At 44.1% G+C, this 19,040-nt stretch overlaps 1 protein-coding gene across 4 annotated transcripts in view; it reads right to left on the minus strand.

Annotated features, from left to right (window-relative positions):
• RNF130 (ring finger protein 130) overlaps positions 1–19,040 on the minus strand; it is a 552,973-nt gene that overhangs the window by 395,471 nt on the left and 138,462 nt on the right. For all 4 annotated transcript variants that reach the window (XM_082253136.1, XM_082253138.1, XM_082253137.1 and 1 more), the window contains exon 2: positions 18,471–18,665. In XM_082253136.1, the coding sequence (XP_082109262.1) occupies positions 18,471–18,665 (195 nt within the window). The remainder of the gene's footprint in view (positions 1–18,470; positions 18,666–19,040) is intronic.

Genomic DNA, 19,040 nt, shown 5'->3' on the forward strand with positions numbered 1-19,040 from the left:
GTCGCCGGGGTAACGATCGAGCGGCTCCCGCATCGGTCTTTACCCCCTGGAAAGCCGACCACCGGCTCTTAAAAACGGTACCAGGAAGATGCCTCTAGCTAGAGGCATCATCCCGGTACAACCACGCAAATTCAGCCGACGTAGGTCTACGTGGCTAGACCTAAAGTGGTTGAGAAGGGTAGTTCTAAAAAAAGAAAACCCACAAACAAGTCGATACTAGAGACTAAACAGTTATGCCAATGCCAACAAGAAGTAATTTGTGCTGCAGGGGGAAATGCCAGCTTCTGATGCCATTGGTGTACTTACTTTTCCACAGTATACATCTATTAATATTTTTGTTGAACAAATGATTGGATAGGCAAATCCTTGTGTGTTTATTCAAGTATCACCTTAAGGGCTCTCTCACACAGGCGGACCGGTACTCTCTTGTGGAGGGATCTGGGGGTCTCAAAGACCCCAAACCCCACCTCTGCACTTAAAAGCATTCAAAATGCTAAGTTTGGCTGTTTTGAATGCTGTCATTTTTTTTAATTTGGCGCCGAGTACCCATAAGTGATGTCATGACATTACTTCCGGGTTTTTACATGGAGACCCGATCAGAGCCGATTGCGGCTTTAAATTGGGTCTTCGGCGGCCGGTGGGACGGGAGTCCCGGGCGAGCCTCGGAAGGCGGCGGGAGGGGGGGGATGTCCCCTCCAGCTCCTTGTAATGACAGCTGAGCGGCTTCTCAGCCGCATCGGTTGTCTTTACAAGACAGCCGACCGTCGGCTATGGATGCCGGTACCAGGGTGATGCCTCTAGCTGCAGGCATCACCCCGGTACATGCACTTTCCCGAAATATTGGCAATATCTTAACCTCAGGGGCCGACTCCGATATATCGGGGAAAGTGCATAGTGGCCCCCGATATAATCGACTTTGCCGATAATCGGTTGATCCCTACTTGGTATACCCACTGTGGAACCTAAGGGGTTAATCCTCCTCGTGTCAAAAGGCTGTTTGATCCTGTCCTCTCTGATCCTCCCCTTCTTCCACAGTCTCCTGATAATTTCCTGATAACACAGAGTCCATGGAGTCAGGCTGCACATTGTTACCAGTAAACTAAGAGATTTATATACCTCAGACAATATTCAGGTTAAATGAGAGTTCTTTGACCATGAGTGAAAGCTTCAAAACAGTAATATAAATTTATTGGTAAATAGCCTGGAAGCCTAAATTAATTTACAACAATTTATCTATAGTACATACAAAAATGGAAAATATTCATAGTTTAACTGAACAAATATAGAGTATGATACTCATAACACAATGATACAAACAGAGCAATACAGACAACAAATAGGACAAGCATGTATACATTTAAGTGCAGGAGATACATTCCATAGTTACCATTCTCACGAGAGTTTCATTCTAGTCTGCTGAATCCCCGCCTTAACTAATATGGACCCATCTCTCACAGCCTTGCATTGGGCCATTCTGATTGCTGTAGCTGTCTTACCCTCTCCTCCCTTTGGGTGTATCTCATTCAGGATTGGACAATTTCCCCATCCCCTATATTTAGCATAACCCAGCCTCTCGATAGCCCTCCTCTAATCATGCCAGGTCATCTCCTCTGCAAATTGTCCATCCCTGGACAGCCACCTTCATTGCATATCTAAAGAGAAAGTCTTTGAAGTGGGAACAGGGATGACAAGGGAAGTGACACGGCCTATATTCAATTATTACCTCGGCCCCGTAAGCTGAATGAGAAGTAGCCCAACCTACCCCCATTCCTGCATTTCAAAAGGACTAGCTAAAATAGCTTACTAATGCCTGCAGACTGGTTTCACACAACTTAAAGCGGAGTTCCACCCAAAAGTGGAACTTCCGCTTTAGGTATTCTAACCCCCTGACATGCCACATTTGGCATGTCATTTTTTTGGAGGGGGGGAGCGGGTACCTAGTTTTGACAGGTACCCGCTCCCACTCCCGCTCGGAGCGCCGCGGCGCCCTGAACGGAAGTTCTCCTCTCCCCCTCCCTCCCTGCAATCTTCTGGGACATGTCAGAGGTCCCAGAAGATTGCCGGCCAATCAAGACGCGCAGCACGACTCGCGCATGCGCAGTGGGTACCCGGCTGTGAAGCCGCAAACTGTCACAGCCGGGTGCCCACAGCAGTGATGCCGGCGCCGAGGGAGAGGATCGAGGCTTGGGGCGGCCGCATCGCTAGACCGTTGGGACAGGTGAGTGAAATGGCTTTAACTTCATATCGTTTTATAGCAACTATTAGTTGAAATCAACATTCAATATCTCATCCATATATTGGCACACATCTATTTACAGTTACTAATGGAGATTACACAAACTCCTCATAAGGCAACAACATGCTCAGTTTGCTTTGTATCGCTAGAGAGATTTTTTTTTTCTTGGGAGGATGCATGGGCACAGGACCAATCAGCACTGTCCAGACAGAGGGTCAGAGGCCATGCAGTCTCATAGGTCAGTCAGAAAACTCCTCCTACAAGCTTTAACCAGTGCTTGGCTGGAGAATGATAGAAGTCACAAGACTGCTCTAACTGCTGATGAGAAAAGGTATTTAGCAGTTTAAATGTACTAAAATAACTGAATTTCCATGTTCTGTGTACTGTGGGAGACCAGATATAGTGAATGCAGGCTCCTGGGTTTAGTAATACTTTAAATGTGTAAGTTTTACAGGTTCTGACTGACACACACATCCAAGTCAGATCACTTGTGCTTCCCTACTTTAAAGAAAATTTGGAGCCAGTAAAAGCCATGTTGAGCCTGTGAATGACCCATGATTGACAGCCATTCCAGGGACAATAGTCACATAGAGCTCTTATTTTTATACATTTTCAAACTTGTCTAAACTGTTAGCGGCACATAGAACACATTAATAAGTACAAAAAGCTTTTTTTCTCCCTGAAATTACATTGTCAATACATAAAGACTGCTATGGCTGGATTTTAATTTCCTGTCTGTCTAGTTTCTGTTTTTATACAAACTCTGGAGTTTCGTTTGTCACTACTTTGCCAGCATTCTGCCATATTAGTCCTTAATGGATAGGACTGATCTGTCAGTAATAGCTTAAAGGGATACTAAGCCCACAAAAGTAAAATCAGTCTGTATATGCAGTAAAGCATACTTGGTATACTCACTCTGGAACCTCAGGGGTTAATCCTGAGCATTGTTTAAAAAGGCTGTTTGATCCAGTCTTCTCTGATCCTCCCCTTTTTCCACTGTCCCCAATGCATATCCTGATAGAACAGAGCCTTGGAGGCACTCTGCACATGCTCAGTTTGGTGTATTTTGCTAGAGTTTTTTTTTTTTTTCTTGGGAGGTGCAGGTGATCAGCACAGGGCCAATCAGCAATGTCCAGACAGAGGGTCCTGCAGCCTCACAGGACAGTCAGAGTAGAATAAAAACTCCTGCTACAAGCTTTAAATAGTGCTCGGCCGGACACTGATAGAAGTCACAAGACTGCTATATACTGCTGATGAGAAATTGTATTTAGTTGTTTATATTTACTGAAATAATTGCATTTCCATGGTCTGTGTATGTAGGAGACCAGATATAGTGAATGCAGGGTTCTGAATTTACCAACACTAATCTACTCCTAAAGGTAGGTCTGACCATAGGCCAAGAACACTCATATCCTGTACATATGCCCTTAAAATTAAGGGCCAAATGCCTTTTACCTACAGTACCTCACAAAAGTGAGTACACCCCTCACATTTTTGTAAAATATTTTATTATAGCTTTTCATGTGACAACACTGAAGAAATTACAGTACACTTTGATAAAATGTAAAGTAGTGAGTGTACAGCTTATATAACAGTGTAAATTTGCTGTCCCCTCACAATAACTCAACACACAGCCATTAATGTCTAAACTGTTGGCAACAAAAGTGAGTACACCCTTAAGTGAAAATGTCCAAATTGGGCCGAAAGTGTCAATATTTTGTGTAACTATCATTTTCCAGCACTGCCTTAACCCTCTTAGGCATGCAGTTCACCAGAGCTTCACAGGTTGTCACTGGAGTCCTCTTCCACTCCTCCATGACGACATCACAGAGCTGGTGGATGTTAGAGATATTGCGCTCATCCACCTTTCGTTTGAGGATCCCACACAGATGCTCAATGGGGTTTAAGTCTGGAGACATGCTTGGCCATTCTATCACCTTTACCCTCAGCTTCTTGGGCAATGCAGTGGTCGTCTTAGATGTGTGTTTGGGGTCGTTATCATGTTGGAATACTGCCCTGCAGCCTAGTCTCCGAAGGGAGGGGATCATGCTCTGCCTCAGTATGTCACAGTACATGTTGGCATTCATGGTTCCCTCAATGAACTGTAGCTCCCCCGTGCCGGCAGCACTCATACAGCCCCAGACCATGACACTTATCTCGTTGCCACCACACAAGCTTGACACCATCTGAACCAAATACGTTTATCCTGGTCTCATCAGACCACAGGACATGGTTCCAATAATCCATGTCCTTAGTCTGCTTGTCTTCAAACTGTTTGCAAGCTTTCTTGTGCATAATCTTTAGAAGAGGCTTCCTTCTGGAACGACAGCCATGCAAACCAATTTGATGCAGTGTGCGGTGTATGGTCTGAGTACTGACAGGCTGACCCCCCACCCCTTCAACCTTTGCAGCAATGCTGGCAGCACTAATACGTCTATTTCCCAAAGACAACCTCTGAATATGACGCTGAGCACATGCATTCAACTTCTTTGGTCGGCCGTGGGAAGGCCTGTTCTGAGTGAAACCTGTCCTGTTAAACCGCTGTATGGTCTTGGCTACCGTGCTGCAGCTCAGTTTCAGGGTCTTGGCAATCATCTTATAACTTAGGCCATCTTTATTTAGCGCAACAAATCTTTTTTTCAGATCCTCAGAGTTCTTTGTGAGGCGGTGCCATGTTCAACTTCCAGTGACCAGTATGAGACAGTGAGAGCAATAACACCAAATATAACACAGCTGCTCCCCATTCACATCTGAGACCTTGTAACACTAACGAGTTACATGACACCGGAGAGGGAAAATGGCTAATTGGGTTCAATTCTGACATTTTCCCTTAGGGGTGTACTCACTTTTCTTGCCACCAGTTTAGATATTAACCACTTCAACCCTGCTCACATTGCTGCTACTGCGGCAATGTGGCACGATCCCGTCCAGCGACGTAGACCTACGTCGCTGGACTCCGCCCCATGTGGGCGGCGCTCGCACGCTGCCGTAGGCTCGCTCCCGCTGTGTTCAGTCACAGCGGGAGTCGGGCCAGGGGAGGAGCAGCGGCGATCGCCGCTGCTCTGCCCCGATCGTCGGGGAATCGAGTGAGGAGATCCGCCCGCCTGTGTAAACAGAGCGGGCGGATCTCCTAAGTGACAGGGACTGACAGATCGGAGTGTTCAGCATAGCTGAACATCCGATCTGTCCTTCTGTCACTCAGTCACCTCCCCCCCCCACACGTCAGTAAGCACCAGGCATACATTAACCCCTCCCTCTCCAATAAAGTTAACCCCTTCCCTGCCAGTGTCATTTTTACAGTAACAGTGCATATATATAGCACTGATTACTGCAGTAATGTCACTGGTACCCCCAAAAGTGTCAAAAATGTCAGTCAAGGGTCCGATCTGTCCGCCGCAGTCCCGCAAAAAAAAAAAACGCAGATCGCCGCCATTACGCGTTAAAAAAAAAAAACACCAAAAATGACAGAAATCTTTCCCGTAGTTAGTAAACGCAATAACTTTTGCACAAACCAATCAAAATACGCTTATCGTGATTATTTTTACCAAACATAGGTAGCAGAAAACAAATTGGCCAAAAATTTTAAAAAAATTTGATTTTTACATTTTTTTTGGGGGGGATTTCATATAAAAAAAATGTTAAAAATATTGTTATTTTTTCAAAATAAACGCTCTTTTTTTGTTTATAGTGCAAAAAGTAAAAAGCGCACAGGTGATCAAATACCACCAAAAGAAAGCTCTGTGGGAAAAAAAGGATGTAAATTTCGTTTGGGTACGGCGTCGCACGACCGCGCAATTGTCAGTTAAAGTTGCACAGCGCCGAATCGCAAAAAGTGGCCTGGACGTAAGACAGCAAAATCCTCCGGTGGTAAAGTGGTTAATGGCTGTGTGTTGAGGTATTTTGGGGGGACAGCAAATTTACACTGTTATACAAGCTGTACACTCACTACTTTACATTGTAGCAAAGTAATTTCTTCAGTGTTGTCACATTAAAAGATATAATAAAATATTTACAAAAATGTGAGGGGTGTACTCAATTTTGTGAGATACTGTATGTCCAAAATAATTCTTCCCACTTTGTCTATGACTAGCTGCATAAGAAATATCTCAATCATTCTAATATATAACTTAGAAACTGATTACTGCCCTGTAGTAATTAAAGTGAAGGTCAACTGTTTAACAGGTCGCAATCTGTGCTTTTTATGTATTACAAAAACTTTTTGTTCTTGTGGAATGTATGGAAAGAAAAACCCCTGTCATTTTATTTTTTGCTGTGTCCCATTGGGGGGTAATTCCTGTTTTAGAGATGCAACAGTAAACGATAGATGAGATTTCCTATCTTCCATCTTAGACAGTTGTCACTAAAACATTTGTCCCCACTGAATGATTTGCCCTCACTTCTTGCTCCATTGATAGTTTTAAAATGTTGGATATACCCTTATTTTATGGCCTCATGCACAAAGGACGTTTTGAAAATTCTCCTAGGAACCTTTCCTCCTGGCAGCAGCTTTTCTGCAGAAGAAATGCCTGACACTTGTAAAAGTGTCTGACGCTTTTACAAGCGTTTAGGTGTGTGACAGACCGCCTGACACCCACCTGGGGACTTTCGCCAAGCTACAGCTTCCTCCACTCTGGAACCAGGAACAAGATATTATAGCTGAGCATTGCATTGAACTAGAGAACACTAGCTTAGGTGCAAACTGGAATTCTTTATTGAAAACTCACACAGAATGTATGCCACACAAATTCAGATAAGAGCTTGTTCACAAACTTTAAACAGTAATATCATCAGTACATCTAACAGTAAACGTAAACAATAAGCTAATCAACAGCTAGCAGCTAACAGTGATCTAATTAGCAGTAAGCTAATTTACAACTAGTCACCTGCATTCAAGAAGACCCAGGGCTGTCAAAAATCGAATTAACCAGCTTTCTTTTCACATTCATCTTCTTACTGAGTTTCAAGTTGGCAAAGACCATCATGGCTTCTTTGACTGTTAAATGTGATAATGTCATCTTGCATTATATAACAGGACATCTTCCTGAATTCTTGTAGCTCCCTCAAATGCCAGGGCCCATAGTCAGCAGGCAAGAGGCTTCCCTGCAGTCCCCTCCAAAAGCCCCTGTCCTGTTTGGGATGTCACAAGGCGCATTTACAGGTATCAAGCGCTTGGGCGTTCATTCAATTTATAGGCCAAAATAATAATTTATTCTGGCCATTGAAATTAATGCTCAAGCGCTAAACGTGCCTAGCGCTAACACACGTTCGCTTTTTTTTTTTACAAGCGCCAAGCATTTTTTCTGCCAAAACGCCACGGCTTCTTGATGTTCTGACAGTGTTTTTTTTTTTTCCTGCCTCTAAACTCTCCTGCCACTAAATACTGCAAAAAGTCTGTGTCTGCATGGAAACATAGGCTAACATGGAGGGAAGTTTAATGCAAGGAAAAAAAAACTACTGACGCCCCTAGGAGAAACTGTAAAAACAGCCAGTGTGCATGAGGCCTTCATCTCAGAGAAACCAGAAAAAAAAAAAAAGAGGGAGGAAACTCACCAGCCGTGAAGCAGACAAAAATAAAAAAAACTTGAAAAAAGGTTACATACACAGACAATCAACACAGGTCAGGAGAAGCTACACCCTTGTGGCTCTTTCACGCGGCCGCTCCGTGTGAGAGCTCCGCTGCGGTCCTTTTTTTTTCCCACGGAGCGGATGACATTTCTGTCATCGGCTCCGTATGCCCGCATATCATCCCATCCGTTTGCGGATGATATGCGGACATAATGTAAGTCTATGGGCATTGCAGATGTCAGAGGGTGACACCGCTGACATCCGATTTTCCTTCCTTTCCGTTTTTTGAACGGAACAAAAATAGGGTTTTGTTCAGTTCCAAAAAACGGAACAGAACTGACAGGAAGAAAATCGGATGTCAGAGGATGGTATTCCGCTGACATCCGCAATTCCATAGACTTACATTATGTCCGCAAATCATCCGCAAAAAAATAGGATGATTTGCGGACATACGGAGCGCCCGTGTGAAAGAGCCCTTGGACTAATTTGTTGGTACTCTTACAGCTAATTGATACAATGCTTCATTCCTCCTGAAGTGTGATGAAATAAAAAATGCACTGCTCAAAAAATGAAACACTTTGAAAACACATCAAATCTCAATGGGGAAAAATATTATGCTGGATATCTATACTGATATGGACTGGGTAATGTGTTAGGAACAAAAGGATGCCACATCGTTTAATGGAAATGAAAATTATCAACCTACAGAGGGCTGAATTCAAAGCCATCCCAAAAATCAAAGTGAAAAACTGATGCAGCAGGCTAGTCCATTTTGCAGAAATTTCATTGCAGCAACTCAAAATGGTACTCAGTAGTTTGTATGGCCCCCACGTGCTTGTATGCATGCCTGACAACATCAGGAGATGCTCCTTTTAAAATGACGGATGGTGTCCTGGGATATTTCCTCCTAGATCTGAACCAGAGCATCACCGAGCTCCTGAACAGGTGCAACCTGGTGGTGTCAGATGGACCAAAACATAATGTCCCAGAGGTGCTCCACTGGATTTAGGTCAGGCGAGTGTGGGGGCCATTTAATGGTATCAATTTCTTCATCCTGCAGGAACTGGCTGCACGTGAGGCCAGGCATGGTCATGTACCAGGAGGAACCCAGGACCCACTGCACCAGCGTAGGGTCTGACAATGGTTCCAAAGATTTCATATCGATACCTAATGGCAGTCAGGGTGCCATTGTCTAACCTTTAGAGGTCTGTGGGTCCCTCCATGGATATGCCTCCCCAGACCATCACTGACTCACCACCAAACCGATCATGCTGAACAATGTTCGAGGCAGCATAACATTCTCCACGTTTTCTCCAGACCCTTTCACGTCTGTCAAATGTGCTCAGGGTGAACCTGCTCCCATATGTGAAAAGCACAGGGTGCCACTGGCAGATCTACCGATTCTGGTGTTCAATGGCAAATCCCAGTTGAGCTCCATGGTGCCAGGCAGTGAGCACAGGGCCCACTAGAGGATGTTGGGCTTTCAGCCCCCCCCCCCCCCTCATGAAGTCAGTTTCTGATTTTTTTGGTCGGAGACATTTACACCAGTGGCCTGCAGGAAGTAATTTTGTAGGGCTGTGGCAGAGCTCATTCTGTTCCTCCTTGCACAAAGGAGCAGATACCAGTCCTGCTGATGGAGTAAGGACCTTTGGCCCTGTCCAGCTCTCCCAGAGTAACTGCCTATCTCCTGGAATCTCCACCATCCTCTTGAGACTGGGGTGGGAGACACCGCAAACCTTCTGGCAATGCCATATATTGAAGTGCCATCCTGGAGAAGTTGGAATACCTGTGCAACCTCTATAGGGTCCAGGTATCTCGTCATGCTACCAGTAGTGACACTGACCCTAACCAAGTGAAAAACAGTCTGAAGAGATAAGTATGGAAAAAAATTTCAGTGGTCTACACCTATAAAACCTGTTTTGCTGGCTGTCTCATTGTTGCACATCTAGTGCCCCTGTTGGTAATTTCATTAACACCAAAGCAGCTTAAACTGATTACCAACCCCCTCTGCTACTTAACTGACCAGATCAATATCCCAGGAGTTTGACTTGATGCTATACTCTGATTAAAAAGTGTTCCTTTAATTTTTTTGAGCAGTGTATTTGTTGCATGTATACCTGCGTGACTTTGGTATTACAGATTAGGGGTCTTCAAACTATGGCCCTCCAGTTGTTTAGGAACTAGAATTCCCTTTATACCTAGTCACGTCTGTGAATGGCAGAGTTTTACAATACCTCAAGGAATGTGAAGTGTACCATGTATTCCCCCCATTGAGAGCTGTCCCTTCTGCACAAACTTCAGTGAGGCTGGCGGTACGTCTCGAAATTTAAGCCCTGCTAAAACAACCTGGCTTGAAAAACTCTGATTAAGAAACTGAAGGAGGCGGGTGGAAAAAATTGACCGAATAGTGACTGCAGCCAATCAGCTGAAGTAAGGGCTCTTTCACGCGGTCCGCCTCCGTAGGCGGATCCGTGCTGCTCAGCGAGGTTCGATCCGCCGATCTTCTCTGAGCCGGTGGATGACAGCTCCGTCTCTGCTTGCAGTGCGGAGAGGGAGGTGTCACAGCTCCTGCTGCTCTCTATGGGGGATCGGATGAGAGCGGACCGCCTGTCCACTCTCATCCGATCAGATCCCTGAGCGGATGGAAAAATAGGGTTTCCATCCGTCCGGATTTCACGGAAAGGATCGGATACGGATGGCAACGGGTGTCAGCAGAGGTGTCTACACTGACATCTGCTACCCCATAGAGCTGCATGGAGGATCTGATCAGATCCGCCTAAAAAACTGACAAGCGGATCTGATCGGACCGCCCGTGTGAAAGAGCCCTAATTGTTCAAGTATTTTTAAGGCCCCTTTCACACATACGGACCGGTCCGTTCATTTCATCAGTTCAGTCACGTCAAAATGGATGAAGCATTCATCAGTTTCTTCATCAGTGGTCATCAGTTTCTTCATCAGTGGTCATCAGTTTCTTCATCAGTGGTCATCAGTTTCTTCATCAGTGGTCATCAGTTTTTCATCAGTGGTCATCAGTCTCTTCATCAGTGGTCATCAGTTTCTTCATCAGTGGTCATCAGTTTTTCATCAGTGGTCATCAGTTTTTCATCAGTGGTCATCAGTTTTTCATCAGTGGTCATCAGTTTTTCATCAGTGGTCATCAGTTTTTTCATCAGTGGTCATAAGTTTTTTCATCAGGTTTTTTTTACATCCACTACCAATGCAAATATGGATGAAAAACTGACCATTTGTTAGTTTACATTTGTTTTTGGTCCGATCCATTTTTTTTTTAAACGTTCGAAAAATAGAGCTTTGATCAGTTTAACAAAAAAAAGATGGCGACGGATGCGGTTGTAAACTGATGTAAATAGACGATCATCCATTTACATCCGCTTTTCCATAGAGATGCATTGATGTCTGTTTTTCATCCGTCAACGAATGGATAAAAAATGGACAAACGGACAGAATGTGTTAAAGGGGCCTAAAGCCGCAGGTGCCAGCGGTCAAAATACAATAATCAGCAGTGGGAGATTCATCCATTGATGCCATTTAGTGTGGATAAGGGAATCTATGGATTTTTCTTGTTCAGTCCGCTATCATTTTGTGGATGGCCAGCTTTAATATACTTCTGTCTCATGAGAAGTTAGTCTGTGGATGTTGATCGCATTCTCCCACACTGTGTAATAGAGGACAGTGACTCCCATTCAAGTCTATGCTGACCTGGTGCAAACCAGCAGGGGAAATATAATGAGCAATTGTATAATAAAGGAAAAAAATATAATACGATTTCAGGGATCGCATAGGTTGAGTTATTATTGCTACCGTAATTGCTGATGTGAGTTTTACATGCTTCCTCTTTCTTATTTTTGATTTAAATATAGAGATTTGTAGAAAAGGCCCTAGAGGAAGAAAAGCAGATTATCCACCAAAGTCATGCTGTCTCACTGCTTAGCAACTAATAAGATAGGAAATCACCCATACAGGGAGAGGACTGTATTCAATGGGACAGCTGTATTACCGGCTTGCATTTTAAGGCTGGGCATAGATGGTTCACGTTTTGGCCAGTTAATGCTGAATTTGCCAATGTGTGAACTGTGAGAGGCCCTGGAAGCAATGCCCAGCTGGACAAAAATAGATTTAACCACTTAAGCCCCGGAAGATTTTACCCCCATTCTGACCAGGGGTTTTTTTGCGATTCGGCACTGCGTGACTTTAAGGGACAATTGCGCGGTCGTGCGACGATGTACCTAAACGAATTTGACGTCCTTTTTTTCCCACAAACAGAGCTTTCTTTTGGTGGTATTTGATCACCTGTGCGATTTTTTGATCATGCGCTATAAACAAAAAAAGAGCGGAAACTTTGCAAAAATAACAATATTTTTCACATTTTTTATATGAAATTCCCCCCCAAAAAAATGTTAAAATCAATTTTTTAACATTTTCGGCCAATTTGTTTTATGCTACCTATGTTTGGTAAAAAAAAAAAAAAAAAAATTGCAAAAAGCGTAATAATGGCGGCGATCTGCGATTTTTTTTTGCGGTACTGCGACATTGCGGCGGACAGATCGGACCCTTGACTGACATTTTTGACACTTTTGGGGTTACCAGTGACATTTCTACAGTAATCAGTGCTATACATATGCACTGTTACTGTAAAATTACACTGGCAGTGAAGGGGTTAACTTTTTAAGAGAGGGAGGGGTTATGTGTGTCCCTAGGGGCGTGATTCTAACTGTGATTGGCTTGAGGTGGCTTGAGGTGTAGGAACAGTGATCAACGGTCCTACATAGTAGATCCGTATAATCACTATTCTTACACAGGGGAGAATGACAGGCGGCTTGTTTACATCAGCCGCCTGCCTTTCTCCCTCTGCACCGACGATCACCGAGTGACTGGCGGACATCGGGTCCGCCGGTCACACGCACGGGGGGGGGGGGGTCCGTGACTGCGCGGGAGCGCGCCTCCGGGGGCGCGCGCGCGCTCGCTCCCTAGACCCTTACAGGCTAGCAACGTAGTACTACGTTGCTCTGCCTCTGAGGGGCTGACCGCCACAGTAAATAGTTGTGCAGCGGTCGGCAACCGGTTAAAAAATGTCTGAGCTGGGTGTAAAATTATCAATTTACAATATTTATCAATTTACAATATTTACACTAAAATTTACAATATTTATCAATTTACAGGATGCAGTCACTGTTTGTTAGTACAATTGAATTTAGGAAGATGTGGGTGTTGAGGCTGCCTGAATACAATAAAGGTTCCTTCATCTACGATGTTAGTGTAGATAAGAGTATAAAGTCATTTTTTCTCTTGTGGGTTGAGAAATTTGAGCCATTTATGCTCAATCTAAAGCTGACCATACATTATACAATCCAATTGTACAATTTCTGTGCGAATCCAATCTTCTTCGGATTTAGCAAAACATCGAACATGCAGTGAAACCTAAACAATCCATTTAATTAGTAGCAGATCAGACATGGCCTTGGACCACAGAGTTGGTAGATCTAAAGGAGATTGTTCAATCACACTGTAGTGTATGGGAATCTGTGTTACTAAACCCAGGACCCTGCATTCACTATATCTGGTCTCCCACAATACACAGAACATGGAAATGTAATTATTTTAGTGAATTTAAACTGCTAAATACCTTTTCTTATCAGCAGTATATAGCAGTCTTGTGACTTCTATTAGTGTCTGGTTAAAGCTTGTAGGAGGGGTTTTCATTTGACTCTACTGTCCTATGAGGCTGCAGGACCCCAACCCTCTGTCTGGACAGTGCTGATCACATGCACTCTCCCAAAAAAACCTCTAGCAATACACGCCAAACTGAACATGTACAGAAAGGCCATAAAGGCTCTGTACTATCAGGAGATGGATTGGGGACAGTGGAAGAATGGGAGGATCAGAGAAGAATGGATCAAACAGCCTTTTTACACAATGCGGAAGATAAACCTGTTAGGTTCCACAGTGAGTATAACAAGCATGCTTTACTGCATATAGACACTGATTTTACTGTTGTGGATTTAGTAACACTTTAGGAAGAATTAAAGCACAGCGGGGTTTATTTACTAAAGGCAAATCCACTGTGCACTGCAAGTGAACCTGGAAGTGCAGTTGCTGTAGACCTAAGGAGAAGATCTGAAATGAGGGGAAGCTCTTCTGATTTCTATCATCCAATTATTTGCATGCATAAATGCTGTTTTTATTTTCCTTGCATGTTCCCCTTGGATGTACAGCAAGGGCACTTGTAGTGCAGAGTGGATTTGCCCTTAGTAAATAAAGCCCAATGACTGCAAAGCAGGAAGTAGAGCCTTAGTAATGTAATTGAAAGTAATGTAATGTGAAAATATGGCTGCCCCCTATGTACACATATAATCACAGATCGAATATAGATATAGTGGCGTTGAGAAACTTTACATTGATAAAACGATTTACTAATCTCTAACACATAAAGCTATATATTCCTTTAAACCTGGACCGCTAAATTAACAGACGAGACACATACGTGCGTTTAACATGCCAAGGGGTTTATCTTTTTGTCCATCCAGCTAATCAATTACACAGATCCGCCACACAGCACAGCCCTCTCTGGCAGGGCAGGAGACCCAATTGTTCTCTGCTGTAGCTAATTAACATTAACAAGTCTTGTTCCTCCCCTAGACTTTGCCTGGACAGTAAAAGGAGAAGAATCAGATTGATGAAGCTGACATTCTTCTCCCTCTTTAAGGGCTCTTTCACACGGGTGATCCGATCAGATCCGCCTGTCAGTTTTTTAGGCGGATCTGATCGGATCCTCCATGCAGCTCTATGGGGCAGCGGATGTCAGCGGAGACACCTCCGCTGACACCCGCTGCCATCCGTATCTGATCCTGTCCGTGAAACCTGGACGGATGGAAACCCTATTTTTCCATCCGTTCAGTAATCGGATCGGATGAGAGCGGACAGGCGGTCCGCTCTCATCCGATCCCCCATAGAGGGCAGCGGGGGCTGAGACACCTCCCTCTCCGCACTGCAAGCGGAGACGGAGCTGTCATCCGCCGGCTCAGCGGGGATCGCGGATCGATCCCCGCTGAGCAACACGGATCCGCCTTGCGGAGGCGGACCGTGTGAAAGAGGCCAAAGACTCCCTGCTCCCTCCTACTTTCAGCATATTGTTTTGGTCCATCAGCACTACAGCACAAATGACTGATTCCTGCCCGTGTCTCCCTCCTCCAGTCTTTGCATTTCTGCAGGGGTGCTCAACCTTTTGAAGAGCGACGGCCGCAAATGGAAGATCCATGGTCTTGGAAACCCCCCTGCCTTACAAACAAAAAATGGCTTCACAAAGCCTTTGGAAACCAAGAGATCCCCGGGAAAACAAATTAAGGTAAATCTTAAAATGTGAAAATATATTCCATGACACAGTTATACTCACTATTCCAGCACTCCTTCTCAGCCCCCCCCCCCCCCGCCTCCTTTTTTTTCCTTTTTTTTTTTTTAAAGATACCATGCCACTTTTTTCTAGCCAGGGCAAATGCAGGTCTCTTGCTAGACTACCCCCTAGACCAGTGATGGTGAACCTTGGCACCCCAGATGTTTTGGAACTACATTTCCCATGATGCTCATGCACTCTGCAGTGTAGTTGAGCATCATGGAAAATGTAGTTCCAAAACATCTGGGGTGCCAAGGTTCCCCATCACTGCCCTAAACCATACTTTTACTAACCTTTGCAGCACTCCATTGCTCGAACCGTTAATGGGCAGGCTGAATGTACCAAGTTGATCGATCAATTTGGGTACAACCAGCCTGCTATATTCTCTTGCGATTATCGATAGCAACTGCTATAGCCACTAGCGATAATTACGGTCTTCTCCGGGTGGAGGTGGCTTCCCCCTGCCTGACCCTGCCAGGAGAAGACAATGGCTCGGCAGGAGGGATTCCTGCATCAACACTGTCTGCGTTGCAGGGGGAATCAAACTTATTTCTTTCCTGCAACCCTCTTTGTATGGCCGGCCTACAGGGCAATATAGCAGCCTCTTTAACCACTTTACCACCGGAGGATTTTGCTGTCTTACGTCCAGGCCACTTTTTGCGATTCGGCACTGTGCGACTTTAACTGACAATTGCGCGGTCGTGCGACGCCGTACTTTTTGCGCTATAAACTAAAAAAGAGCGTAAATTTTGAAAAAACAACAATATTTTTCACATTTTCTTATATGAAATTCCCCCCCAAAAAAATGTAAAAATCAAATTTTTTTTAAATTTTTGGCCAATTTGTTTTCTGCTACTTATGTTTGGTAAAAAAAAAAAATCACAATAAGCGTATTTTGATTGGTTTGTGCAAAAGTTATTGCGTTTACTAACTAAGGGAAAGATTTCTGTTATTTTTGGTGTTTTTTTTTTTTTAAACGAGTAATGTAGGCAATCTGCGATTTTTTTTGCGGGACTGCGACATTGCGGCGGACAGATCGGACCCTTGACTGACATTTTTGACACTTTTGGGGGTACCAGTGACATTTCTATAGTAATCAGTGCTATAAATATGCACTGTTACTGTAAAAATGACACTAGCAGGGAAGGGGTTAATTTTATTGGAGAGGGAGGGGTTAATGTATGCCTGGTGCTGACTAACGTTTGTGGGGGGAGGTGACTGAGTGACACAGGGACAGATCGGATGTTCAGCTATGCTGAACCCTGGAATCTGTCACTGTCTGTCACTTAGGAGATCCGCCCGCTTTGTTTACACAAGCGGGCGGATCTCCACACTCGATTCCCCGACGATCGGGGAAGAGCAGCGGCGATCGCCGCTGATCCTCCCCTGGCCCGACTCCCGCTGTGACTGAATACAGCGGGAGCGAGCCTCCGGCGGCGCGTGAGGGCCACCCACAAGGGGAGGAGTCCAGCGACGTAGGTCTACGTCGCTGGATGGGAACGAGCCACTGTGCCGCAGTAGAGGCACAGTGACTGGTCGTAAAGTGGTTAATAGAGAAATAAAACAAATATCTTAACCATCGGCCATGTCAAAAAGAAGATTGTTTCCCTGTAGGGGTGCCCAGGGGTGAGAAGCACAGATATTTCCACTATCTCGGCGGTCTCCCCAAGAGTTCGACTGCCATGATTCCCATGGTATCAACACTATGGTATTGCCGTACGTTATGTATTGTTGTTTTGCAAAGGATGGCACTGAGTTTTAAGTATGATTTATGTCCTAGATGGTTACTGAAGTTACTGCATGTTCTTAAGAAACGTTCCTGCATTGTTAATGTACGCTTCAAGTACGAACAGTCACTGCTGAAACCCTACAATTGTTACAATTGTTATTAATTTCTCATCTGCATTGCTATATGTTCACCCATTATGGATGCAACTGTTGTAGCTTGCATGCTACCTGTTATGTAATGACTTGAAAAATTTAATAAAAAAAAAAAAAAAAAAAAAAAAAAAAGAAGATTGTTCTGTGTACTGTTGCTTAACCACTTGCCGACTGCCGCACGACTATTTACGTTGGCAGTCAGCCCCTCACAGGCAGAGCGACGTAGGGATACATCGCCAGCCTGTAAGGGTGTGGGGAGCGAGTGCGCGCCACCGGAGGCGCGCTCCCACTCCCACTCGGTCACGGACCCCCCCCGCGCGTGTGCCCGGCGGACCCGATGTCCGCCGGCACTTGCGATCGTCCATGACAGCGGGAGAAAGGCAGGCGGCTAGTGTAAACAAAGCCGCCTGTCAGTCTCCCCTGTGTAAGAATGATGATCAAACGGTTCTACTATGTAGGACCGTTGATCACTGTTCTTACACACAGAGCCACAGCCAATCACAGTTAGAAGCACGCCCCTAGGACACACTTAACCCCTCCCTCTCCAATACAGTTAACTCCTTCACTGCCAGTGTCATTTTTACAGTGCATATACATAGCACTGATTACTGTAGTAATGTCACTGGTAGCCCCAAAAGTGTCAAAAATGTCAGTCAAGGGTCCGATCTGTCCGCCCCAATGTCGCAATCCCGCAAAAAAAAAAAAAAAAAAACGCAGATCGCCGCCATTACGCGTTAAAAAAAAAAACAACAAAATGACAAAAATCTTTCCCTTTGTTAGTAAACGCAATAACTTTTGCGCAAACCAATCAAAATATGCTTTTTGCGTTTTTTTTTTTTACCAAACATGGTAAAAAAAAAAAAAAATTGGCCTAAAATGTTAAAAAATTTTGATTTTTACATTTTTTTGGGGAATTTCATATAAAAAAATGTGAAAAATATTGTTATTTTTGCAAAATTGTCGCTCTTTTTTTGTTTATAGCGCATGATCAAAAAATCGCACAGGTGATCAAATACCACCAAAAGAAAGCTCTGTTTGTGAGAAAAAAAGGACGCCAAATTCGTTTAGGTACAGCGTCGCACGACCGCGCAATTGTCCGTTAAATTCACGCAGTGCCGAATCGCAAAATAGGCCCTGGTCAGGAAGGGGGTAAAATCTTCCGGGGCTTAAGTGGTTAAAGTGCATTAAGACCGGATGGAGAAGTCTCTTCACCTATTGTTGTCAGCAAACATCAGCCTTTCCATGGCTGTCTTGCATGCATAAAAAATACATACAGTACTGTGTTACCGTAAAGGAAAGGAACCCATGTCCAATAGTGTCAAGTCATCAATCTACAGGTCTACTTTTAGGCTTACCAAGCATGCATCAATTATCTCAATATACCTGGATGTGTCATGGTCACAGTATCCTCATTAGAATTGTTGTTGTAGATGACCACAGCTGTGGCATTGTGGGATGCGGCTCGAAGAATCTTTTCTTTAAAGGTACAGTTTCCACGCTGTAGAAGGGCAATCCAGTGCTTAGTGTTAGGAGGCACAGGAAAACGAATATGAGAGTCACAACCTTGTCGATCTGGAGCTAGACAGAGGAAAAAAAGGCAGATAATCAATACTCTGTTCACGATAATTGGGTTACAAAAAAAAGGTGTTTGTTTCCACCTGCAGACACATTACCTTTCTACCTGACCTAGATACAACACATCAAATTCAAATATTCAGTTTAAAGTGGACCTTTCACTCTACATAAAAACTTGCTTTCCCTCTCTCACATTTGGATATTATTTTCTGCTCTTTTTTCACCATTTTATTATGTTACAGCCTTGTTCCAAAATGGATTATATTTAAGATTTTCCTCAGAATTCTACAAACAATACCCCATGATGACAATGTGAATGAGGTTTGTTTGAAAGCTCTGCAAATTTAAAAAAAAAAAAAAAAAAAAAAAAAAAAAATC

The sequence above is a fragment of the Pelophylax lessonae genome (genome assembly GCF_965119305.1).
Source record: "Pelophylax lessonae genome assembly, chromosome: 4".
NCBI lineage: Eukaryota > Metazoa > Chordata > Amphibia > Anura > Ranidae > Pelophylax > Pelophylax lessonae.